This window comes from Halichoeres trimaculatus, unplaced genomic scaffold (assembly GCF_033239565.1).
Source record: "Halichoeres trimaculatus isolate MK-OKI-2021-1 unplaced genomic scaffold, fHalTri1.1 fHalTri1_scaffold_12, whole genome shotgun sequence".
Lineage (NCBI taxonomy): Eukaryota > Metazoa > Chordata > Actinopteri > Labriformes > Labridae > Halichoeres > Halichoeres trimaculatus.
Window position 1 is genome coordinate 13,757,203 of NW_027437190.1, and position 26,074 is coordinate 13,783,276.

At 42.2% G+C, this 26,074-nt stretch overlaps 1 protein-coding gene across 1 annotated transcript in view; it reads left to right on the forward strand.

Annotated features, from left to right (window-relative positions):
* The window catches only part of chrnb2 (cholinergic receptor, nicotinic, beta 2), a 40,411-nt gene extending 14,464 nt beyond the window's left edge, over positions 1 to 25,947 (forward strand). The window contains exons 2-6 of the mRNA XM_074682752.1: positions 12,499 to 12,644; positions 14,130 to 14,174; positions 16,939 to 17,048; positions 19,228 to 20,350; positions 23,093 to 25,947. Coding sequence (XP_074538853.1) covers positions 12,499 to 12,644; positions 14,130 to 14,174; positions 16,939 to 17,048; positions 19,228 to 20,350; positions 23,093 to 23,245 — 1,577 coding nt within the window. The 3' untranslated portion in view covers positions 23,246 to 25,947. The remainder of the gene's footprint in view (positions 1 to 12,498; positions 12,645 to 14,129; positions 14,175 to 16,938; positions 17,049 to 19,227; positions 20,351 to 23,092) is intronic.
* The last annotated feature ends 127 nt before the right edge of the window (positions 25,948 to 26,074 follow it).

The following is a 26,074-nucleotide window of genomic DNA, read 5'->3' on the forward strand; positions in this document are numbered from 1 at the left end:
CATTGGAGGGAAAACCGGCAGGAGCCCGAGGACCCGTCTAACGCTGCTTGCAGCTTTAATTTTTTCTTATTATTCCGTCCGCGCTTTGAATGCTAATTTGACCCCCTAAACAAATTCAAAAACTCACCAAAATTGGCATGCATCCCAGAATCGTGAAAAATTTTCGTTTAATACCAAACATGACCCCTGACATCCCATAATAAGCTCAATAGCGCCACCTAGGCACACGCTAAGGGCCCTAGCTCGGGCTAGGAATGTCGTAGAGAGATGAAACCAACACCAAAACGCTCGTGTCATCGAGACGCAAAATTCATACGCTGCTACCCTGGACCTATCTCCAACAGGAAGCCGGCAATTTGCCCGCCAAAATAAAAAATTTTTTTTTTTAAACCTTTCTGCAAAAATTTTCTCCTCTAAAACCAAAAATTGTACAGGTTTGAGACTACCATCACATGACAGACCAGACCCTGCTCTCCAAAAGTTGTTCAGGAAGTTGTTGTTTCGGGCCCGGTTTTCGAATGGTGAGCCCTCAAAGTCGCCGACCGCTTTTGGCCAATTTAGGATTTCTCCATGTTAGCAGATGAGGAGAACAGATTTCAGGTCAAAACACTCACTACTAGTACTTCTACTAGTGCCGCATTTGGGCCTCTAGACAAAAAACTAAAAGTCATAGAGCTTTAAAAATTACATGGTTGGATTCCTGACAAAATTCCATACAACCATATGATATTTTTACACAGATTAAGCCAACATTGTGACCTACAGGACAAGTAGTTTGGACGTTTCTCATAAATAAAAAATCCATTTCCAGCACTCTTCCATCTGTCTTGTGACGCATTTGTGCTTCTAGAGAAAAAAGTAAAACTCGTACAGCTTTAAAAATGCCAAAAATGGATTCCTGACAAAAATTCCTATCAACATGATATTTTTGACACAGATTGGGGTCAAATTGTGGACTCTGTGAGGATTTCTTTACATTAGATGGCTGATAAACTCTCACTCTTCACTCTGATCACACTAGTGTCACGCTAATTAGAATTCCAAGCATGCAGCAGGTGATGTCATTCAGCATAGCAGAGGATACGTTGCCATGGTATCAACTGACTCCCCGACATCCCATAATATTCTCTCAGAGCCATTAGGCTCACTAAAGCCTATTCACACCAAAACAGCCCTAACTGAGGCTAGGAATGTCGTAGAGGGATGAAACAAACAGCAAAATGTTCGTCTTATTTTGTTGGACACATTGGAGGGAAAACCGGCAGGAGCCCGAGGACCCGTCTAACGCTGCTTGCAGCTTTAATTTTTTTATTGATGTTCCATCCAGATTAAGACCTTTCTGCAGACTACTACCTCTTTGACTCACTGATTATGCTCATTAATTGAGGTTGTCACTCATCACTTTATCAACTTGCCGACTCAGCTGTTAATGTTTTGGTCTCTGGGCTAAGAAGATATGGAATTCAAAATAAATACAACAACATTTTGTCTTCGCCAGCTTCTCCTCGTGTTGTTTAGTTCATTTTCTTGGTGTTTTATGTTGTAACATCATGGCCTTCTGGTTTCTGTGCATTTTCCTCCAGTGCTTGTTTTTGTTTTCTGCAAATATGAAATCAACCATCCCACCATCAGGAAGAACAGATGATGACATAGATGCACCAAAGCAGTCTGTTAGCTGGCTGTGACCTGTGTCATATTTGCATCTTTATCAGTACAATCTCCAGTGTTTTGGTTTTTTTTGATGGTGGACTTTGAGATTTGGCGACCCACCTTGAGTTTGTCCACACTGGGATGGCTCTGTGTTTAAAGTGCCGTGATATTGCGGCTGAATGGAGGATCAATATTAATACCTCAGTTCTACGGCCACTACAGAGCCAATTGGGTGTTGCCAGTAGATCAATGGATCTCTCCATTATTGATTTAAGAATATTTCAGCATAAAAGGTCCCGGCTGCAGCCAAAAAGCCTCTTTGGCAGAGCGCAGGGAGGAGAGCAGTGAGCGACCCTTCCTCCCCTCCAACCTTTTCTCCTCTGAGTGAGCTGTATAAATCGAGATTATCACTGTAATAGTCTTAGCGAGATAATTTAATTTAGCTCCCGCTTCGCCCTCATTTTCTCCACATTTGTCTTTACAGTGTGTGGACTGTGGCCTTTAAGTAGCTTTGTAAACTGGAAACAACGATTGATTGACTGATGGTTTAATGTGATTAACACGTTATTTTAAACAGTGTGTTTTTCTCTGTTTCTGTTCCTGTTAACTTGCTTCCTCTGGGTCATTAGACAAGTTACAGATAAAGTCGTGAAGCCGTCCCACACTGAGCATGTCTGCCTTCTTGTCTGTTTCTGACGTCTCTATGTGTTTGTTTGTACGTAACTTCCCCTGCTCCAGGGTCTAATGGGGAGCCCAGCTGAAATATTCATAGTGTCACATTAAGTTTGCAATATTTGCACCGGAAAACAACCAGAATACAACTGGAGCTACCAACAACGTTACAACCACTCAGCTCGGCCTTTGGCATGACAGAGTGTCGTATGTGGAGGCAGCCAGCGAGGGAGATCTGTCTTTGTTTAGAAGCATTAGTAAGTGCTGCAGATGAGCAACCGGGTCAGCGTGTGTGTGCAGTGATCAGGATGGAGCGTGTGGATTTTCTTTTTCTTTTGCAGTCTTTTTCTGGAGATAAGAAAACCAGAATAGACTCTCTATCGCTCTCTGTTTGGATCTCTAATTTGTCTCAGTGCTAAAAATGATTAGTCTAGACTTTCATCCGGAGCGTGTGTATGCAAGTATTTTAGGAAACTAAAAATGAGCAGAAATACAGAGAATTATGAGTGAGGATGTTGAACTCAAATCAAATCTAATTTTCTCTTTCTAGATTTCTCTTCACTAGGGATGCACAATTTGTATGGGACTCTTATAAAAGGAATCAATTATAATAATTCATTATTCCAATAATTCATACACTATTATCAGGTTAACAACCAACAAAAGTTGCTTTTATTTCTTCATAACCACACTTGTTTATTCTGACACAGTAGGGGGTGTTACATGACCTTCCAAATACAAAATCAGGGACATTTCTTATCACACACTTGACACATTAGACCAGTGGATGTTTTTGGTTTGGTTGCATAGTGGCTGGGTGAAGATGAATTCATGAAAAATACCACTGCATGCACAAGAAAGCTATAGTTTGTGGTAAAAAAAACAAAAACAAGACAACTGAAGAGTCAGGTCGTTGTTTTATTCATGGTAACAACATTGATTTCAGTTAAAATAAGTTGGTGTAGTTCATATGCATCTTTGTTTACTAAATCTTAATCTCAGGTGTGTATAAACCAGGGGCGGTGTTATGGGTGGGCACCTAACACTACCAAAGCCCACCCACTTTTCAACAGGCCCACCATAAATATGTCTTTAAAAAATAACCTCTTGTTATTATTTTCTTTTTACGGTTTAAAAGTAACATTCAAAAATGTTGCTTTTTGAAGTTCTTTTTGTTATTGTTAGATGCCTTGACTTTACAAAATGAGCTGTTTGGCAATCTTTCAGTCCTTTTGGGAAAAAACAGAGTTATGACACATACAGACTGATGTTATATGGGTGGGACTAGAGAATGATTTTGGGAAGAGATGTAGTCTTTTTTGTCTTTCATTTAATCATGGTTAATGTTACAGCCTGTAATAAATGGGAAGTAATGAGTGCAGCCTGCTGGGGACTTAGGGTGCTCCTCTTTGGTTAGTTCCATGGAGAGCGATCGCAGGTAGAGCCATGAGGTGCAAAAAGTTTTATAAAAATACAATTGAAGGGGTCATGAATTAATTAATTTGCAGTTTATTTTTGTATTTCAGGGTTTTGGTATGGGTACTGTTTGTATATTATTTCTGGTGCTAATTTTTTGTTTGTTTAGGATATAGTTTAATTAGGGGCGTTCGATATCAATGTTTCTTAGACTACCTGTAATGGTACTCCCTCTTCACTCCTTACCAATACCGAGCACCAATACCACGAGTACTAGCTTATTTTGAACAAAGACAACACAGTCAATCTGCCATTAAGTCCAAAGTAAACCTGAGACATCTTTCTCTGAGTTTATAGCACTTAATGTTTTTTTGCCTTGAGCATCAGTAAGGGATGGGTACCAAATCAGGTACTTTTATAGGTACCTACCAAATGCTGTCAAAAGTACCAGGTACCGATTCAGGTAAAATCAGAAGGTACCATGTTTAGGTACCTAAATATATCCTTATGACTGTGGGGGGGTGGAAGAGTAGGCAATTTTCCATGCTGGACATGAACACAGCATAGCAAGGTTATATATTGAAGAATAAATATGTTAAATTGAAAAAAATGTTTGCATTTTATTATAAAACAGATTGATATTTTTTACCACATAAACACAAAAAGTACCCAAAATTGGTACCGGTACCAATTGCCAGGTACCGGGCATCGATACCATACCGTTTCAAATGTGAAAGGTACTCATCCCTAGTATCAGCTGCTGGTATCAGCAGCTTTTATGAGTAATAAGGCCAGTAGTGACCTGACACGGATACCTGGTATCTGTACTTGGAGATATTGGAGAGATTTTTATAAAGTTGCTTGTTACTGTTTTGTTTGCAGTGGATGAGAGAGGGTGAGGAACCTTGGTCACAGAATATTTTGTTGTCCGCTGTTTTCTTTAGCGCACTGTTAAAATTCTGTTCATGTTACCAACAGTTTAACATAATTTTTATCAATTAAGAGTAAAACGCATTCTGTCTGACTCAAGTGATTTTTTTTTATTTAGTGCATTGGACACAATACCAGGCCTTACTTCATCCTCTTTACCTGAAGTCACTACAGCACTCAAGTAGTAAAGTAGCAAAAAGTAACCAAATCCGCATTAAACCACACACAGGAGTTTATCAGCCAGACATTTTTATTCATTCAAACAGTGATCTACTAACTTTTGTAACTTAAGGTCCATCTAAAGTTTGTTTGGCCCACGTGAAACTGATATACTGGCTCCAAACCTGGCATCAACTACTCATCTCAAGTGACAAAAAATATTGCTGATCTCTAAATCCCACATGAAAGTCATCCCTACTTTGATGTAGCTGGACACTTGTGTCAGAGGGACTTAATCTTGACGTCACGATACTTCACATCAGAGAGGTGAGGTGTCAGTTCAACCATGCTGTAAAAACCTCCCTGTAGCGTTTGTCAGGGGACAAAGTTAGTTGTTATCATGGAGTAAAATAAAATGCTGATTTAGATATGGCTGAATTAAAATGCTGAAACGTAATAGTTGTTACATCAGTTTGGCCTCAGGCTTCGTCATGGCTGCTTGTAAAGTGAGCCTCAGTCATCTTCTGAGTCATTTACTGAGGAGCTTTTCCTTGCTGCTTTTTTTTTTTCTCCTGTAAAAACATTGTTTTTCTCCTGATGTTTCTCGCAAATGGAAGCGGTGTTATCATTTAAAGATTAAGTGCCTGTTTTAAGACCTTGCACCTTTTTTTTTCAGGCGTGATGTTTCAAAGTGATTGATGTAAAAATGGTTTTAGACTTGAATTATCCTTACAAACTTAATGTTGTGTATATGATGAATATTGTATAAGCAGTGTAGCCAGAAAGAGATGCTGTCATCTAGTTATTTCGAGTCTGATTTACATTATAAGTAAGGAAACGTAGGGTCTACTTTTTCTGCGTCATCATTGTTTAAGTGAGCTATATTAGCTTTCTGTCTCTGTGTTATTGCTTTGTGCTTCAGGGAATAATATACATTACTCATATGGCAGAGACACAGACAGCAATGCTTATTTCCCTTATGAATGTGAGTGCACAAACACACACACACACACACACACACACACACACACACACACACACACACACACACACACACACACACACACACACACACACACACACACACACACACACACACACACAAACATAAACAGCCAACTGACAGACGTGCTCAATAAACAGGCAGAGTGCTACACGCATGTGCTGACAGGAAGCGTATTGATGATGTTGGATTAGCGAGGGAAGGGGCAATAAATGGACAGTGGCTGTCAGCGATGGAGAGATGGAGATAACAGGAAGGAGAGAGTGATGGAGACGGTCAGGGGAGTGAGAAGGAAATGTATGCCTGTGCAGATGATGATGGAAAAGTGCGTAAAAGAAAGTGTAAAGAAAAGGAGATGGAGGAGAGGGGGCTCAGGGAGGTGCGGGAGATTACAAAAGGGGAGTGAGGTATTGCGTGTTGGGTTTATGAGGCATGAATAGAGACTTCATTGATCCAGAGACAGAGGCCATCATTCCTGCTCAGTGAGCACAGCCGCTACGGGGAGAGAGGGAAAGGGAGGAGGTGTGGGAGGGAGAGATCAAGGCAGAGATAGGACAGTGTCAGAGACAAGGTGAGAAACACGTTTCCAGACGTGCAGAAACAGCATCACTGTAGTTCAACTAATGCGCTGTTTTTACATGCCCACTCTCATTTCTTACAAAACTACTGAAACATTTTCACTTACCTGAAATGCACCTTTACTTCTCAGAGACGTATCACACGTAAACCTTTTTTTTATCAGTAGAATTTTTTAGCTCATATTCCTCAAGAGCTGCAACTTATAATTTGACTGATCAGTTTTGTGTCTAACAGGCAATCCATCAGATTTCTTGAGCAAACCAAATGACTGTTAAATCAATTAATTATTATTTTAATATTTAAGCACTGAAATGGGAGTCACAGGCTGTGTCCAAAATTACTCCCGGTCCACTGTTAAGCGCACTCTGTAGTGAATACACCACTTTGTAGTGCTGTCTGAACACAAGCTCAGCATGGTCATGCCCTTTATAGTCCACTCAATGTATGCCACAATACATTTTAAAAAGTAATGTATGAGCCATGTTCACTATACCAGCAACATAAACCATCATGCATTGCAGTTCAAACTGAAGAAATGGCTGATTACGTACCACTGATGACATGAAACAACATTACCGTAACTCCACATTATCCAATTTATTATAGCATCTGCAAAAGAAACCCCGAGAACTAATCCAGGTTTGATGTCAACGGTTTATCAAAACATTGAATACTGGTTACTGCTGGACATAACCACTCCGATGAATAACACATAGCTCTCTGTTTAGCTCTTGGATAAGCACAACCCAAAACTCTGGGCAGAGAAATGGATGATAATTGCCGCCGGCCGCTGGTGATGCATTCACTGGACCTTGTAATTCTCAAACACAAATTGGTTTGTGGCACAAGTTAGGTGCACCAATACTGATTGGTGATATCGGTTATTGGTATATCGGTGCCAAAGCTGGATCGGTATCAGTGGGAAGAGATCCGTGTTGCAGATCCAGGCAAACAACTCTATGTCTTTTTGTTTGTTTTTACCAGCACTCTTTGCTACTTGATTTGAAATGTTGTCTCTGATGCACTTGCTTTGTTTTTTGCTACATTACCGGTCAACAGTTGTGTTTATTCTGAAGCTTTTTTTGCTGGTAAACATTTGCATATTTCAAAGTTTAAATAAATATTAACTTCAATAATTCTATATCCTCATCTTTTGCCTTTTACCCAAAACATTACTAGTCTTATTCCACAGCAGGGCATGCAAGTTATTTTCTTAACACTGGAATCCGATTGGTATCAGATCGGTATCGGATCAGTATTGGTATCTGTTGATACCAAAGCCCAGGTATTGGTATTGGTATTGGTATCGGAACCACAAAAGTTGGATCGGTGCATCCTTAGCGCGAATATATGTTTGGTATTTATTTATTGAAAATGACTTGTAATACATTTATTTATGACATTTGATTGTTGTGAAAAAAGCGCTAAGTATAATATTGGTTATCACTGGAATCCATGCTGTTTTGCAGTGTTTGAAAGTATAACTGTAAATCTTCAGACGTCCGTGAGCAATATTTTAGTTGTTCGAGAGTGATTTTGTCACTGTCAGTGACGCTGGCGGGTGAAAGAGTAGTTTCCGAGATGTTGTTTCAGTTTTGCTTAACGAGTGGACCATCTAGTCCCCTACATCTGTTTCATTATGAGTAGGGAGTACGGGATAGTTGTGTGATTTTGGACACAACTGTATTTTGTATCCAAATCATACACTACCACCTGATGTAGCTCAACAGGATTTGGCAATTTTGTTACATAAAATGGATAAAAAATCATATGTTGGCTATGTCAGGTTAAAGTAGCATTTAAAAACTCAGCTGAGGTTAACTGGTGTAGACAGTTTGATGAGGACCAAAGAATGGTTCTGCTAGCTCTGCTAATGTCAGGGGACAGGGACTGGCTGAGAAGACTAGACCCAAATGCTTGACGTTTATAATAAAAGACCTCTTAATATATGAGAGTTTAAAAAAGGGGGAAAAAGTATCCAAAAGAAAATCTAATGAAAATCTTAGCTAATGCGCTAAAAATCTCAGCCAAGCTGGAAAAACACTGGAGCTGGAAACCAAAAAAATGGGGAAGACACAGACTTATATACAGGAGGTATTGGGACACAGGTGGACACGATGGGAAATGGGGACAAACATGAAAGACAAAACTGATGTAAAAATTGCAAACTTAACTCAACATGACATGATAGCCACACTCTGCAAATATAAATGCGCTTGTATTTTTCACATTTTTAAAATTACAATTAGGTTAAAAATGAGCAGTGTCATCTTACATTCAGCTGCTAGATTGTTGTTTTTTCTTTTTACATTTAATACATGTTTCAATGCAAACCCACTAGTTGACTCTGTTGCACCTGGTGGAGACACTCAGCTGAGGCTGAAGTCGCTCACTGTCTCTGTAATGTCTCTTCTTTGGGGGCAGAAATATGCAAAACCTCCGTCACTAACGGCATGGATGCAGATAAGGAGGCTGAGACATTTTTGCAGGACGTTACCACCTTTGGATACAAAGCTGACACGATGACACAGCCAGAGACGTCAGTGCCTTATTAGCCTGTGATTCTGTAGCTGGACTGGTTGCGACCCAGTTGTGGTCCTGACTGACTCCCGACTGTGTGGAGATGCTGATTTTTCTTTGTAATAACAAGTAGGCAGAAAACTGGACACTATGAGCCAGGAATATTGTCTCTGTTCACTTCTCTTGTTGAAGCAAATCCACATTTATTCATCTGAGCCTCACTCCACACGACATATGTCCATGGAGATTATTTTAATTGGACTGCTCTGCATGTTGATATACAGTAGATTAAACAATTTGTGCCTTTGTAGGTTCTTTAGCTGTGCAATAACCCACTGTCAGTCATATGAATTACTCTGACCTGGAAAAAGGGTGTATAATTTAGAGGAAAAACATTTAGCATTGTTTTTTTTTGCAATCCATCAGTAATATTTCCAAAGATGAAGGAAAATTGTTATAATTTTCATCCCCTACCCTAGAGTAGTCAGTGTGTCTCAATTAAGGTTTCTGTTTTAACAACTAGAAAGTAACCGGATTAAAAAATCAGTTTCTAACTTAATAATTGCAGTCGACCATTTTAAGATCTTGTTACGTTAAGTAATTTTTCACTTCTTAGTTTTACAAACAAGATGTCATGAAAGAGGATAGTAAGAATGTTGAAGTTTGTTTTTTGTGCAACACCTCTTGCAAAAAATAAATACACCCAAAGGATCTGTTTTGAAATGAAAATGAAAAAACTTCATGTGTTATTTTCCTCCTGATCAGCTTGAACTTGTTTTTTTCCTCTCCTGTATGATGGCAGATTTAACGATGACAACAGTGCTGACAAGGTTGCAGCAGCAGGCAGCCTGTGTTTATCTTCAGGGGGAACCTGTGAGGGAATACTGAGAGGGGATGAATGCAGCTCAGGAGCCAGCAGATGCTGGAGATGCAGGGAGAGAATAAGAGAAGGAGGAGGTACAGGGCAGCAGAACTCCTCCCCCTCCTCTGTGTGGTGTTGTGACAGCTCTGCCTGAACTCCCACACTCACACAGATGAAACTACAGCCTGCTACAGATGGAGGGAGGAAGAGACAGGGAGGGAACGGGGTGAGATGGAGTGAAAATAACCCAAAGCTATGAAAGACTGGCAGCTGGGGAGAAGTGCAACGCAGCATAGGAGAATAGAGGGAGACGGGACGGAGGCATGGAGAGAGTGGCAGAGACAGAAAGGATAGCGATAGAGACATCCAGACGCGTTGACTCATTCTTATGATGTCACATCTTGTATGGAGTGTGTATCGAGCCGTGCTGACGTGATCTGGTTGGCAGTGGTGAGTAATGCTGTGGTTCCAAGACTTAAAATAGTCAATACACATGGATCAGCAGCGATGCCACAGAGTTGTGATGGGGGGAGCTGCAGGAAGCGGGTGCTAAAGATATCTGACTGACAAAAAGGAGTTTGCTTCATGCAGGATCTAGAAACTAAAACTTTATGGGAACTGAAGCACATTAAACTCCTTACACTGCAGGTTATATAACCTGGAAAACACATGCCTAAACTGTGAACAGCAATCTGAAACATTTTGATGTAAAACAGAGACATGATTAAAAGAAGACCCCTTTAAATTTACAGACTCTTTACAGATTACTTTAACTTTGCAGCATTATTGTAACTCCAAATGCTGCATTAGAGGCTTTTCACAGCTGCGACCTGCTAGCTGTACGTCACACAGTGCAGGGTAAAAGTAAGTTAATTTTACTGCATGATAGTAATGTAAGGGCTCTGCCAACACTTCCTCCTCCTGGAACATTGGGTCAGCATCCTCAGTGCCGAGGTTAGCAGTCTGTGGTGAAAGCTGGTGTTTCCTCTTGTTCCCTAGCTAAAACAAAAGTAAAAACTGTGTTCGCCGAGTGTTTGCTTGAGGCTGGCTCTGGAAATATCAGAAACCACATACACCCCAAGCCAAAAAAGATGATTTTTAAACCAGAAATAAACATATTTGCAGCCTGGTGCAAAAAGTGACATCGGTCTGGATACATCATTTCTCAAGTGGCACAGACTGTACAGGGTGTGAGTTTTTTCTAACTCTGCAGTTCAGAAGACATTAAGTGCAGAAGTTTAAAGGTCCCATATTCTGCTCATTTTTTGCAGTTTAATATGGATCATTGATGTCTTCATGAAATGGTAGTAACATGTTATGGTCCAAAAATCCAAAAAATCAAGCACAGCAGCATTGTTTCCAGGCTCTCATAGCCCCTCTGTTCAGATCGCTCTGATTTAGTGGGCGTGACCTTCATATGTAAATGAGCCACTGCTGATACCGCCCCGCTCTTCCGCGTCACTGAGGGTGGCGCCACGAGCTCCGAGTGCACAATGTTTAGAAAACAGTGAAGCTCGTTTACCGTAACATTACAGGCTAAAACAACAGGCTAACCGCAGATAAAGTTAGCATCCTAAAGCTAACACAGAGACAGGGGGGAATACTGAGGAAAAGCTCTTACATCTGCTCCACAGCACACAGCATTTAAAATACTCACATTTCCAGGGTCCGAGGTTTGTTGGTGGATGGTTGGTAATGCGCCTGGATTCAGGACCAGTCTATTCACTAGCCTCTGTTGTACTGTCCAAAGTTGGAAAAGCAGTCAGCCGTGAAGTGACTAGCACACACATGCACGGTTTTACTGAGTGTAGCTGGCACATTTCCTGATAAATGAGCTCTAGCTACTCAGTCTTGTCTTCTTCCGAGATGGGAAGCTTGTGCATGGAACTGTGTGGCTGTTTACAGCCTTCTACTTTGGCATTGTCCTCCCTGCAATTTCATCAGCAGCTGGGAGGGGAGTGGGCGGGGAGGGGGTTTGGGGGGTGGACTAATCGGGTCAGACTTGCTCCTGATTGGTCAAAAAGGGAATTGTTGACGTCAGCAAATTCCCAAAATCCTGACAGCTGGTTTTAGGTCAGGATTTTACATTCACACTAAGTACAGGTTTTGTCATTAAATATCACATTTTGTGGGCTGGGAGGAAAGCCAAAGACCCACAAATTTCACCAAAAGACTTAATAAAGTGATTTTTGCACAATATGGGACCTTTAAAAAAAAGAGAGGAGTGACGTCAGAGACTACGTCAAGTCGTTGTACAGTCTATGGTGTGACCAAATCAACTGGACCCTTGTAGTAACTCTCGGAAAATGCTTGGGCAATGATTTCAAATTCTTCCCACATCACACAACATCCCTCATGGGAAATTGCAGCGAAGGTCAACGGCCCTGAAAGCAACCAAGATTCACATATACTGCTGATGTCGCTGTGTGTAACAGCATCGATTGCTTATTCTTTTATCACATAATCACAGGGGGGTCCAGCCATGATGGGTCTTGTCATCCCTCATCGTCAGGGGGATCTTTCTCCTCCCTCGTACCCTCATTGACATGTGCAGCTAGAGCTTGAAGTGTGTGCAGAAGCCAGACAAATGTGTCCCGTTTTTGTCTCTGAAAAGCGCTGAGGATGCCAAGAGAGACACAGATGGCAGCGACATTTTTGTCGTACCGTCGTGGCAGATGATGATGATGATAATGTGTTCTTGTTCCAGGCAGCCTTGGGGCTGACACAGAGGAGCGGTTGGTGGAGCACCTTCTGAATCCAGCCCATTACAATAAACTGATCCGTCCTGCGACGAACGGCTCTGAGCTGGTCACTGTGCAGCTGATGGTGTCGCTGGCCCAACTCATCAGTGTGGTGAGTGTGAAGACCCCTGGGATCATGTGTTTAAATCTGACTTTAAAACTGCAGCATGAGAATGAGCAATATGGGCTTACCATTTCATATTTTTAATACAGATAAAAAGAATTTAAATTAGGATTATTACATAAAAAGAAGATTTGTTAACAATAAGTACTTATGCTAATTGTTCCGGAGAACAAAAATGCTCTTGCATTGATTTCTTGAGTCTACAAACAGGTTTGTATTCAAGTCACATGGTTAAATCTGAAAAATGAAGCTGTCTAGTGATGCAGGTCCCAGGAAACTTTATGTCAGTTTATTCATCATGCGGTCCTTGGCCTTTGGCCCAGGCAGTTCAAGTTTCACATGAATATCAATTCAGAGCATGTTTTTGTTTGAGGCAAACAAAAAAGTAGTGGTGAAAGAAAAATCAAGATCTTGTAATTTCACATTTTTTACATGTACAGTGGTCGCAGCACAAATCTGTGTCAAGGCCAATAGCAAAAAACAAAACCATTATTTTTTTATTAATTCATAAAACTGTCAGTCAAACTGTCTAAGACTGTGTTGTGTTGGGCTGAATCATCATCCTATTAGCTGTTTACTTGTTTTTCGTACTTGAAATGAAATTAAAATGTTTCCCTTACTAAACACTTTTTTTTACTACTTTATTTATGGCTTTTCCAATATAGTCACATAAAAAAATGACACACAAACCATAAAACAAAAAAACAAGCAAATTAAATAAACAGATGAAACAAAAATTTCCACCACCAGCAAATTCTGAAATATATACATAAATACAAATAGGCACATTAGTCCATACATTAACACCAGAGTACAAAGGAGGGCCATACAGCCTGAGATTGAGTCCATGAGACCGTATTTAAAAGAGGTCAGGGTCGAAGTATTGGAGAGTAATTGTTCAAAGCAGGTATAGAATATAATACAAGGGGAAAGTTCAGTGCAGTAAGTCCTGAGGTTTCTGCCTGTCCTGGACAAAATCAGTAAAGGGGCCCTATATGTCCAGGAACCTTTGGTGAGTGTCCAACAGAGAACTGAACACAAAAAATTATATTGCATATGTGAGCAAAAAAATCACATGCCAGCAAACATGACATCATGTTTATGACAGCAGGAATTTAAAAAAAAGGAATGTATTTTCACAGAGTGAATTCTTACTTGATGGTGAGTGATGTTTGGTTTTATTGTTTGGTCATTAGTCAGATCAGGATATAACTGCCGCATGTGAAGCCTCTCCATCAAATAAGACGAGATTTATCGATTCGTTTCCACCCTTTTGATAGACACACAAATGGCTTTAGATTTCTCAGTGTAGAGTTCAGCGTGTCTGAATCTCAACTCAGCACTTCAGATCTAAAAACAAGTAAAACTCAGCCACTTAAACTTTTTGTCACATCTTTTAACACGATCAGTGTGCTCCACTCACTTACTGAGGCATGACACAGTTTGTAAAATGTGTTTTTTCTTTTTCTGCAGCATGAAAGAGAACAGGTGATGACGACCAACGTCTGGCTAACACAGGTGGGACTTCTTACTGTTTTTTTAAATTTAATTATAGCAAACTCTCTACCATCGAGATGAAATTAACTGAATGAAACAAATAAAGAATCAAGTATTTCATTATATGTGTTTTAACCCCTCACTGCCTGAATTATTAAACAATTATGAAAATAGATTGTTTTTATGTGATTTTGCATTTTAACAAGGGCTGTCATTTTGACCCGTTCATTAGATTAATTAATTAGACCGCAAATTAACAAGTTATCAAAAATAAGGCAGATCAATCTGGATCCCAAATCCCTGGGGGTTCAAAAACGCATTTTTTTTTTAAAATGCCTGGCATTTACAAACAGTTTGTTCTATTCAAAAGCTGTAAAAAAAGTGGTGTTCTCATCAGATTCTCAAATTTCCGACGGTCCTTGAACGTATCACACGTGATGTCAGTAACATGCTTTAAACCGGGGGCAGAGAGAGTGATTTTTGTGAGACTGCTGTCCACATCTCGTTTATTCACACATCCTTTTTGAAAATCTGCAGAAAATCAAGCATTTGCTTTAGCTAATTCTGTAAAAAAAACAGATAATTCTACACTCTTTACTGCATTAAACAAGCCCTGAATGATCGATATATGTCCTGTATTTAAATCTAAGGAATTCTTAGAAAATATCCTTCCATCTTCCTGGTGTCATGTTTCAGCTTGGGGCTGCTCTGCACCAATGAGCAACAGTTAGTGTGTTCAGAGCTTGTAAAACTGAAAATACTTCACTCTTCTTTGATCCAAGACTTGAATAAAGTGTTTTGTACATAGTTCCTCACAGTTTTTAGCCTTTAGCCCTGGTTCTTCTGACCTCATAGAAGTATAGAAGTTCATACTGCAGTGAAAAATAAGTCAACAGTGAGTAAAAATGTGACAGAATCAAAAAACGGCCCTCAAATTGTAATCAGCTTATCTTAGGTGTAGGAATGTGCAGATTTTTTAAGATAGAACCATAAAACTTTTTCATGTGTTCCTTATGCCTCAGGGTACCTTAAAGTGTGTTGTATATATTCCCACCTTATTTTTTAATTTTTTAATGTCTTTTAATGTAATTTTAATGCCCTAGAATTCAAATTCTTTATTTTGGGACCATAAGCAGATATGAGATTAAAATGCGATTGATTCGATTAATTAATTACAAATCCTGTAATTAATTAGCTTATATTTTTTAATCGCCTGACAGCACTAATTCTAACAGATGTTAAATTTAGTGGAGATTGCAAATTTGAGTGTGTTACACACAATAGTTATAACTGAGTTGTATTACACATGAGAAGTTCATCCCCTGACCAATATACTGTGACAGTGGATCTGGTATGATCTGTGGTTTGTGTACAATATGAATCAATGGGTAATAATGAGATACAAAGGTCATTGCAGCTGCATCAAGAGCTGACAGGGTATGTCGCAAATTTGCGACAGCAGGCAATTAAAGCCCTGCATCCATTTGTTTTAGTGGTTGTGGCAGGCACAGAGTTTAATCCAACCTCCTCTCATGTGGAGCAGCAGCTCTGAGAGGTGAGATGACTGGCTACGTGTCAGACGCAGAGGAAGACGTCAAATAATACTTGAAAAACAGAACCTGACAGGATTTGATATTAAAATGTATAAGCTCAAAGCTGTTCTGTTTTTTTCCAGGTGACTGATCATTTCCCTCGTTCCTCTGTTAAGCAGCCTGCTTGTGTTTTTTCATGAGACCTTCTATAACCTGTGAAACCTGGATTATGCGACACTGACCGGGCAGTGACCCGTCTTAACATATGACTGATTTATCCTATATTTCCAGCTGAGCTCTTTTCTCTTTTACATAGTGGAGCATGTAGGTGTTTTCACATTTACACACATTAGGTACACAAATAAATCCACCTACACACACACACACATCGGGAACATATGTGATTGCTTTTGAGAGCAGGTGCGAGAACAAATACATAGGCATATGTTCAATTTGGATGCAGATTCAGATGTATCAAAATCAAATGACAGTTGGTATCTAAAGGTGTGTTTCTCTGTCTTACTTTCACACACACACACACACAAACACACACACAAACACACACTTGTGCCTGAGTAGGCTAAGATTTATGACATGTAACAGAGCGTGGAACAGCTATCAGTGCTCTATGGATCCCTTGGTATGGGTAAGTGGAGGAGCCAAGGACACACCGTAATGGCCACAATGCATCACGGTTACTGCAGAAGACCCAGCGTGTGCAGCACAGCTCTAACACAGCCGTAACACAGAGGAAACAGACAGAGCTGCTGTCAATGACCGACCCATTACAGGGGGAACAAGATAATACTGTCTTTAACAAAAGGTTAAACAGAGGACGTCAGTGATGCCCACACACACGCACACACACACACGCACACACATGCACACACATGCACACACATGCACACACACAGGCAGAGGAACAACCCCAATGTAGACAGATTTTAATTATGATGATTGGTTTGTGTCTGGCTGCTTTTTTTATCAGGGGCGACGTGAGCGCTTCAGTCGCTCTCTCTGTCTCTCTTTGATGTCAAGTTAAAGAATGATGTGAGTGAAGAATTAACGACAGCACAGGATGTTCCCTGGGCTCATGCAGCTCCTGATGTGTCATATTGACCACTGAACGACACACAGACAGAGATGAACACAGACGGACACAGACGGATGGACAGATCTCTCCTTTAAGATGCTTTCCTCGCTGTGTGATTGGTGGATGAGTGACTAAGCACTTTCTCTTTCTTGGCCCTCAGGAGTGGCAGGACTATCGTCTGACTTGGGCCCCTGAGGAGTTTGATGGAATGATGAAGGTCAGACTGCCCTCAAAACACATCTGGCTTCCTGACGTGGTTCTCTACAACAAGTGAGTCACCCCCCACTCTGCCTCCACCTCAGAAGACACACGTATGTGCAAATGCAACACACGATGCTCACATTAAACAAATAATGATTTAAAGTAACTCCCAGGTGTCGTGATTCAGCTGCCAGGGTGTTAGTCACTTTAAATAATTACATCAATTACATGCCAGAGATGATAAATGCAGGCAGCCACACATGACTGCATGTGTCTGCTGTAATCTGCTCACATCACTCATGCCACGTTACTATACAGTACCTCCAGGTCTCTGGAGACACTTCAAAGATGGAGTCATCTGCACTGCACACACGCAGATAGAGAAGTGCTGATACATGTACAGTAGACGAGCCACTGAACTTGCACACACTCACAGTCAAACGCAGCTACTTCTCCTTCCTTTGAAATCTGTTCCTGCGTGCAGAAATGCTCAGTAAACACAGCAGCCTTTGCGTTTTTATTCAGGGTCTGCACTCAGGGCTGCTTTTGCTGTTACATTCTCATCACTGATATCTGGACTAGTCTGTGTTTCTCCAGGGTGAAACCTGCAGCTTGCCATACCTGCAGTGTAGGCTGGGATGAATACATAAGGGGGCCCCAGGGACAAACATTTGCTTTGAGCCCTTATTGATCCCCCTCCACAGCGCCGTCCTTTGTGCATTGTGTACTGTGCGCACCCTGTCACCCTTGACTTCCCATCAGGTACAGAAAAAAACGTAATGTAATACAGGAAAAAAAGGATTTCATGTCCAACTCGAAAAGCACTCAGGAAGCGCAGACCTCCACCAAGCATGTTGTGATTGTCACCAACACTTTAGTCCTACTTTAATGTTAAACTCTCTTTCAGCAGACTGCGCACTAGAATTTGGTGTTAGCTGCAGGTTTGTACGATAATTTGTTTCCTGACAGCGGTGAAAATTATGATGACCCAGTACATATTTCATATTCCAGATCTTAGTATCCAGAACATTGGCAGGATCTTGATTGTACTTTTGCATCTGTCAGGAATTATGGTGACCTTGTCTTGTATTTTTTTTGCAAAGCATTCTGACCATTTATCGTGGAGTTATATACACATATGGTGAAACCAGCCCTATCTCACAATGATTATGAATCATTTTAAAAAATCCTGGATCCAGACGGTGATCCAGATCACCTCCAAAATTTTTAAGATACGTTTGTTAATTTTTGAGTTTTTCACAGACAAACAAACAAACAAACAGACAAACTCCCAAATACATAACCTCCTTGGGGGAGGTTATTAGCAAGAATTCTTCTCCTTATTTCCAGTCATAGTTTGCAGTTCTGAGAAAGGTAAGAATGTTGCAGACCACTCGTTTCAATGTAATGGAAACTGGAGTGTCAGCCTACCGTATGTAAATCAGCTGATCTGAGCGCTGTGATCCGTCCGTCTGGCCTTCTCCTCTTTCCCTGCCTTGTGTCTGTACCTCACTAAAGATCCCTGACCCACTGAGCCCCGGGTAAAATGATCGTGTTAATCCCACAAACCCCAGGTAGACAGAGTAAATCCTCCAAGTCTTCATCGCTTTAAACCCCGTCTTTCACCTAAACAAGGAGGTCTGTGCTTGATTCAAAAGTCTCAGTTTGATTTTGTGTATAGATACTTAAGAAAGTAGCTGTTTCTTTGAGGAGGTGCATCAATAAAGAAGAAACATGTGAATTATCCCCATTTTATAAGTCATGCAGAATTCGCCACTGTTCAGTTCTCCCATCCAAATTTTTCATGAAGGATTCAGTCCACAGCCTCAGTGTTGTCAGCTGACTCCTAACTTGAGAGTCTAATTTGAGCCGTTTCTCTCAACCTGGAGTGACCTGAGAACAACGTTCCCTGTCTAGACTGTGCATTCATCCAGTGCCCTGTGTTTTTTGAAGCAGGTGTGACCCACCTTAATTTGGATATTTCAAGGTTTCTGTGTGGGGTTTTTGTGTGTGTGTGTGTGTGTGTGTGTGTGTGTCCTAGAGCTCTGTAATAGCCTGTATTGCATAATAAGATGCGTCATGTTTCTCGAGTCATTAGACCCAGGGGAAACGAGGTCTCTCATTAGACATCCTGTTTACAATGTTTTTCTTTAATTAATTCTTCTCACTAAGGTCCGTTCTGACCCTTCTTTTTCTTTCCTTTCTTCTTCTTCTTTCTCCTCCTCACCCCTTTCTCCCTGACTCTCAGTGCTGATGGCGTGTACGAGGTGTCATTTTACTCAAACGCCGTGGTTTCCTATGACGGCAGCATCTTCTGGCTTCCCCCGGCCATCTATAAGTCAGCCTGTAAGATCGAGGTCAAGCACTTCCCCTTCGACCAGCAGAACTGCACGCTGCGCTTCCGCTCCTGGACCTACGACCGCACCGAGATCGACCTGGTGCTGCGTGCTGACGTGGCCAGCATGGACGACTTCACGCCCAGCGGTGAGTGGGACATTATTGCTCTGCCCGGCCGACGGAACGAGAACCCAGGTGACCCCACCTACGTGGACATCACGTACGACTTCATCATCCGCAGGAAGCCTCTTTTCTACACCATAAACCTCATCATCCCATGCGTGCTCATCACCTCGCTGGCCATCCTGGTCTTCTACCTGCCATCTGATTGCGGAGAGAAGATGACCCTCTGTATCTCCGTCCTGCTCGCTCTCACTGTGTTCCTGCTGCTGATCTCCAAGATTGTCCCCCCCACTTCACTAGACGTCCCTCTGGTGGGAAAGTACCTAATGTTCACCATGGTCCTTGTCACTTTCTCCATCGTCACCAGCGTGTGTGTACTCAACGTGCACCACCGCTCGCCCACCACACACACTATGCCCCCCTGGGTTAAGCTAGTGTTCCTCAACAAGCTTCCTGCGCTGCTCTTCATGCGGCAGCCTAGAAACAGCTGCGAGCGTCAGCGGCTACGCCAAAGAAGAAGGGCCCAGGAACAGAAGGAGGGTGGGCGCGGCGGGGAGGCAGGGGCCTTGATGGTGGGCCTGGGGCTGGGCGGTGGTAACGGAGGGGGAGCATCCACAGGAGTGTTTGGCAAGGAGGACAGTGACCCTTGCACCTGCTATGTGAATCGGGCTTCGGTGAAGCAGTTTGGAGGGGATCTGGGTGGAGCGGGAGGGGGGTCAATGGATGGGCTCAACAGAGTGAGGGAAGGCCGGGAAGGAGGGGCTGGGAACATGCCGCGGGGGAAGCAGGCGGGAGGAGGCCCTGCTCTGACTCAGGCTCTGCTGGCTCAAGCCTGTCCGGGCTTTGAGGAGGCTGTGGAGGGAGTACGCTTCATCGCAAACCACATGAAGAGCGAGGATGATGATCAGAGTGTGAGTATTATATAAACTGTCTGATACAGTTTAGAGCTTTATTTACAGTCTGATTGTTTAGAGTCTGATCGGCTCAGGACATTCCTGTTTGACAGCAGTGTTCTGAAACTAAAACTCTAAAGTTTTCATAGTAGATGTTAGGGCTGGGGCGATATGCTATCTTGCTATTCTTTGATATTTACAACTTTTGTAATTTTTAGTTTGCTTTTTTAACACCAGACCATGTGAAAAAGTTAAATGATTATGATAATGTCTACAGACTATATCAGGAGCCACATTTTCTCATAAAATGCACATCATGTGAGTCAGAAACAAACATTTCACCCTCTGCTGGAGAAAAGTGGTAACTTTTGTTTTTCAATCCAGTGTATAAACAAAGACCAAAATGAGGAATTTGAATTTGAAAAACATAATCAATTTTTCGACAAAGAATCCTGATTTTGATATTGTCTGAATTCTGATGTATCAATTTTCGATTTTTTTTCTCCCAACCCTGTTAGATGTTCATCAAACGTCTGCTGCAAGCGGCAACCTCCGGTCTAATGATATGAGATAATGCGGAAGTGCTAAAATCTGCTGTTTCTCGAGTGTTCGCTTGAGGCTGGCTCCAGAAGTACTGGAAGTCACATTCACACCAAGCCAAAAAGAGACGTTTTCACAGCAGAAATTATCCTATTTACAGCCTGGTTTGAAAAACGTCTCCTGTCTGAGTCGCTAATTTTACTACCGGCTCCCACTGTATGGGGGGTGAATTTTTTTCTAACTCGTAAGCTCCCCCAATAGGAGGCACAGCTGAGGGTCACGTGACGGCCGACGCCCTATGGCTGTAGGCGAAGCCCTTGCCACTACCAATATGGCCACTATAGCCGACGTGCTGCATTTTCTGTTTCAGAAACAGACGGGTGACGTCGGCGAGACTACGTCCGTGTTTTATACAGTCTATGGTCTGCTGTCACCAAAGCCTACACAGATTTTCACCTCTTTGAGTCTTTGCTGCTGCTCTTCCTGCCCTGGCCTTTTCTGTATGCACAGAAAATGGGAGGTTTTCTTCCCTCTTTCCAAAGCTTTTACATTTCACTTAGGCACATGGAAGGGGAGGGAGCTCCTAGAACAGTCATCACATTCAAAATGATCTGTTGTTCGATGGGTTAACCAATGGGTGACTCCACAGATATTATTCCCTTACTTTACAGTCTAAGATATAGCCACAAACTCAGACAGGATTATTACCTGACTCTAGCCTTGTTACTTTAGCATTCTGGTTTGATTTCACTGCCTCTAACTTTGCTGTTTTTGATTGACGTTTGTTTTTCTTAGTTAGTTTTCAAATCTCAGCCAGGCATAGCTTGACTTACCTCCAAATGAACTGTGCAACTTTATAGCCTCTGTCATGGACACACCCTTTGATGAGAGGACACGACCTGATCAGTGATGGTCTGAATGACATTTCTGAGTACAGTGAAAATTTGTATGTGAAAAAAGGGAGAAGTTGTTAATCAGAGAGTAAAACACATCGTCAGTGTGTCTGTTACACACACAATTCATTTGAACATAAACCAAAAATAAAATGTAGGTGGTATTAAATTTCTGAACTTTCTCTTGGGATGTCACCATGCTGAGAAACTTTTTTTGTAGGTCTTAACATCATCGTTACACATGAAAGATTTCAGACCTGCAGGGTAAAGTAGCTGGGGCACTGTTAAAGAAGAAATCTTTAGGGTTTCGAGACGGCTTTGCTGTCTTGTCATCCCCTAATAAAAGCTCATAAAATTAATTTTTAACTCTAACAACCCTGTAAATATGAGGTGAAAGTTACAGGCAGGTGATGCTGCCAACGACTTCTTTGTGCTGCAGCAGTTTACAGCTCTGCAGTTTCCTGCCAACAACACAGACACATCAGTGATAAACAGATGTCACCGTATAAAACCATCCTGCTCATACTCAAGAGTATTTTAATGTCTCTGTGTGTATAAAACCTCAGCACAATTTAGCTTGTGTTGTGTGCATATGTTAGCAACATGAAGTGTGTCATGTGTTGCACAGGTCAGTCTGCTCAGTGTCATATCATGTTATCATGGCCATGAAGCTGTTTATGTCCGCTGTCAGAGACACATCGGGGACTACAGCAGTGCATGAGCAAAGGAGACGGACCCAGTGACGCAACCTCAGCCTTCTGAATATTCAACGCAGACGTGTAATTATAGCAGCGAGGTGACGTGAGCATAGGGAACGAGCACAACTGGAACAGAGGATCCCAGACTGAGTGAAGGAGGCATGTTTTACTGCTCTCCCCTCAAGGCATCTTAGGAGATCAGCCCTCTCTCCTGGAATGAAAGAAACTGACACGGGAATTAACAATCCTCTATAACTCTGTCCGTCATACACATAGTAACCTCCCCGTTGCCATGCCAACCACTTTATAATCCCTCCCTCCCCTGGCATGGCGAGCAGCCCCGTCACATCTTCCCTTCTCTCCTCCTTCTCCCCAAGTCATCATCAGCGGGGTTACAGTGTCAGCACTCCCTCTGTCTCTGAGCCCTCCATCACTCACTCACTCCCCCTCGTCCTCCACGAATTGAGCGTGACCTCATCAGAGCTGTGCGGCACAACGAGTCTCCGCTCACATTAACCTTTCACCTCTATTAACCCCCGCAGAGGGAGCGGCAGAGGAAGAGATAGAGACAGTACGAGGATTCAGCTCACCTTAATCTGTCTTCTGCCTTTGTCCGTCTCTGTCCACAGGTGAGCGAGGACTGGAAGTACGTTGCCATGGTGATTGACCGCCTCTTCCTGTGGATCTTTGTGTTCGTGTGTGTCTTCGGCACACTGGGCATGTTCATGCAGCCGCTCTTCCAGAATTACACAGTTAAGACCATCACCAGCCCGCCAGGCTGACCACACCCACGGCCCAGAAACACGCTGACGGACAGCTCCCCCGACCAACCAAGCACAGCCGGACATGAGCTGCTGGTTGTTGTGGGGGGCTGGTCTGGGTTTTATCGCGTCTATATTTGGACTGGAACCAGAACTGAACGGCAACCACGCCCATTACCTTTATAGTACTGATTTTTGCAACGAAAAACAGTTTTTCTTGTATGAAGACAAAGGAAAACACCATCGTATACTCTAACCTGCAGTTTTTTGTCCAGACGTCCCATGGACTGACCTCCCCCGTTTATGGCGGAAAGGTTCTTCCTCCCTGCTCTCCTCCTCAGCCAATCAGGGAGCAAGGATGCTCTGATTCACTCCTTGTCGAACCTCACGCCAGCCAATTTTCTCGCTTGATGCTTGATAGACACATGACATGCCCGCCTTCAACTGCGACATTACTCATTCATGAAACTGACTGATGTGAGAGTGAGCCGATCAGAGAGGGAGGGGAGGTTCAGACCCAGGTTGTTATACATTCATTTTATTTTTTCAAAAACCCACAATGTCGGTGAACTTATTCAGTATATTTTATCATAGCATAGCAACTTACCACAGTATAGCATTAGGAATATATTATTAAGATTTCTCTATGTGTTAGCTCATGCAAGGGTCTGGTACTGATAGAGAGGCTATGTATGATTGTATAGATTAAACAAGAATGTGATATAAACTGTTACACAGCCTACGATGCGCACACTGACACATTATGTGTACAGGCAACAGATTGCAGTGGGAAAAACATGCAGGACGGGTGAATTAAAGAGAGAGTCAGGTTGCGTTATTAGATGAAAGTCATGGGGATAAAGTCATAGATTATGCATGGACAGTTTTTTGCTTAGAGAGTTGTGCACATTAAGTCGAGAGCAGGAGCAGCAGCCCACTGTGCCCGAGTGCTCGGCTGCAGTCAGATGAGTTTAGCGGAGGAGAAACTGAGGGATCCAAGCCAAGATGGCTGATCGGACATCCTATTTGACACGCGGTGATGAAGAAGTATTTAAAGGTCAGTTTAGCCGGAGCAGAGATCAGTATTAGATCATTACGATGATGTTATTTTGATGAAAGATGGGAATTCATGGAATCAAAGCTACAGTATTATGTGTATTAATATGTAATTTCATATTTTAGTATGTAATGTTCAGAGCATATGTATACAAGTATGCATGTGTGTGTGCTTGTGTGTGTGTGTGTGGATGCGTGCCCCATGCCTTGATGCATTATCACATCTGTCAGATACGATGTTCAGAGGAGCATACTGTATGTGCATCTCTCCCTCCCTCCTGTTTCTCTCTCAGTCCTCTGCCCTTTCTCCTGTCTCCTGCAGACAAACACGTTCCTGACATGTAGTCCAATTAAAAAAAAAAGACTCCTGCATTCTCGATACACCTATTCATTACTGCATTTCTCCCTTTCTTTCCTCCCCATCATGAACTGGCTGCGTTGTCTCATTCCTACATTTCACAGGGACGACCCAGCAATAGGCAGAAGGCCTTTTTTCCAGGCACGCAGGGAGGAGAGAGGTGAATTAAATTTTCAATAAACAAGAGAGAGAAATGACTAGAGTGCCGACAGTGAAGCAGTGGAACGGGCAGATAGGGCTCAGATGCTAAATCAGATGCAGGAAATGAAAGGCTAAACACAGCAGGTTAAAGGTTTTTTTAATGTTGATGTAGCAGCTATGGAAGAAAAACAAGAAGATGTGAAAATAAGAAAATATAGCCAGAAAGAAGGACACGAGGCAGAGACTGGAGACTGTTGGTGTTGTCATTGCGTATAAAAGCCACAATAAGAATCTGAAAAACGGCTCTCATCTTTAGTAACTGCCAATCAAAGTGAGTTTCCCAGCTTTTTACGGTCGTGCGGTCGAGTCTTGCAGCTCAGCTAAGTGCTGGACTCGAAACTCTCCCTCTTCTCCCTCTCACCTACTCTCTCAGCCTGTCACTGAAGGATGGGATTTTCCAGAGGGGGGATCCCCAACAGATCCTGAAACAAGTGCAAAAAGCCTCTCAGAGACCTGTGAAAAACTGTAGGCTGCACAACTCCACACAGACAAAAAAAACATAAAGTGCTGCTGTCCACTCTTTTTCTCATTTTGACCTTTCAACTCTCCTTCCTTCCTTTCCTCTCACATCCTCTCTCATTATTCTCCTCCTCCTCCTCCTCCTCTTCTTTCTCCCGCCCATCTTTCACCTTCTCCTTCCTGACTCTCAGATCTGCTCCTGTGCACACCTTAACCAGTCCAATAAAGGTTGTAGGTTCAGATAAACCAACATGTGTGTGTCTGTGTGGCATATTTTTGATCTGTTAAATTACTGTATTCACTCCACTTCCCATCAATCTTACACCACAGGATAGAACGAAAGAAAGAAATGCTTCCTGGCTTTCTAATACTGAGGCCAGTGGCTTCCTTTTTGGATCGTTACACACAAACACACACACCTACACGCTCCTGCACTGCTTCTGTTTTGCTATAAACAATCATGGGTGTAGGGCCCAGCCAAGGCCACTTCAAGTCCTCATTATTCTGCAGGAAATAAACAGGAATGTGTAGTTTTCTAGCCACAAACTTGAACTCAGCACAGCATCCACTCATATATAGCTACAAGCTCTTATGTCGTATGTTTTATAAATACAGCGAAGATCCCAAAGCATCTCAAACTAATCCTCTGACAGAAGCTGAGGGTCAACTTGAGCTCATTGCTGCCACCTGGTGTCTACCATGTGTTCCTGCTCCCCCTCTGTGCATCAATAAAAACACAACTGACATGACATTGTTTGATTTAAGTTCACATTTAT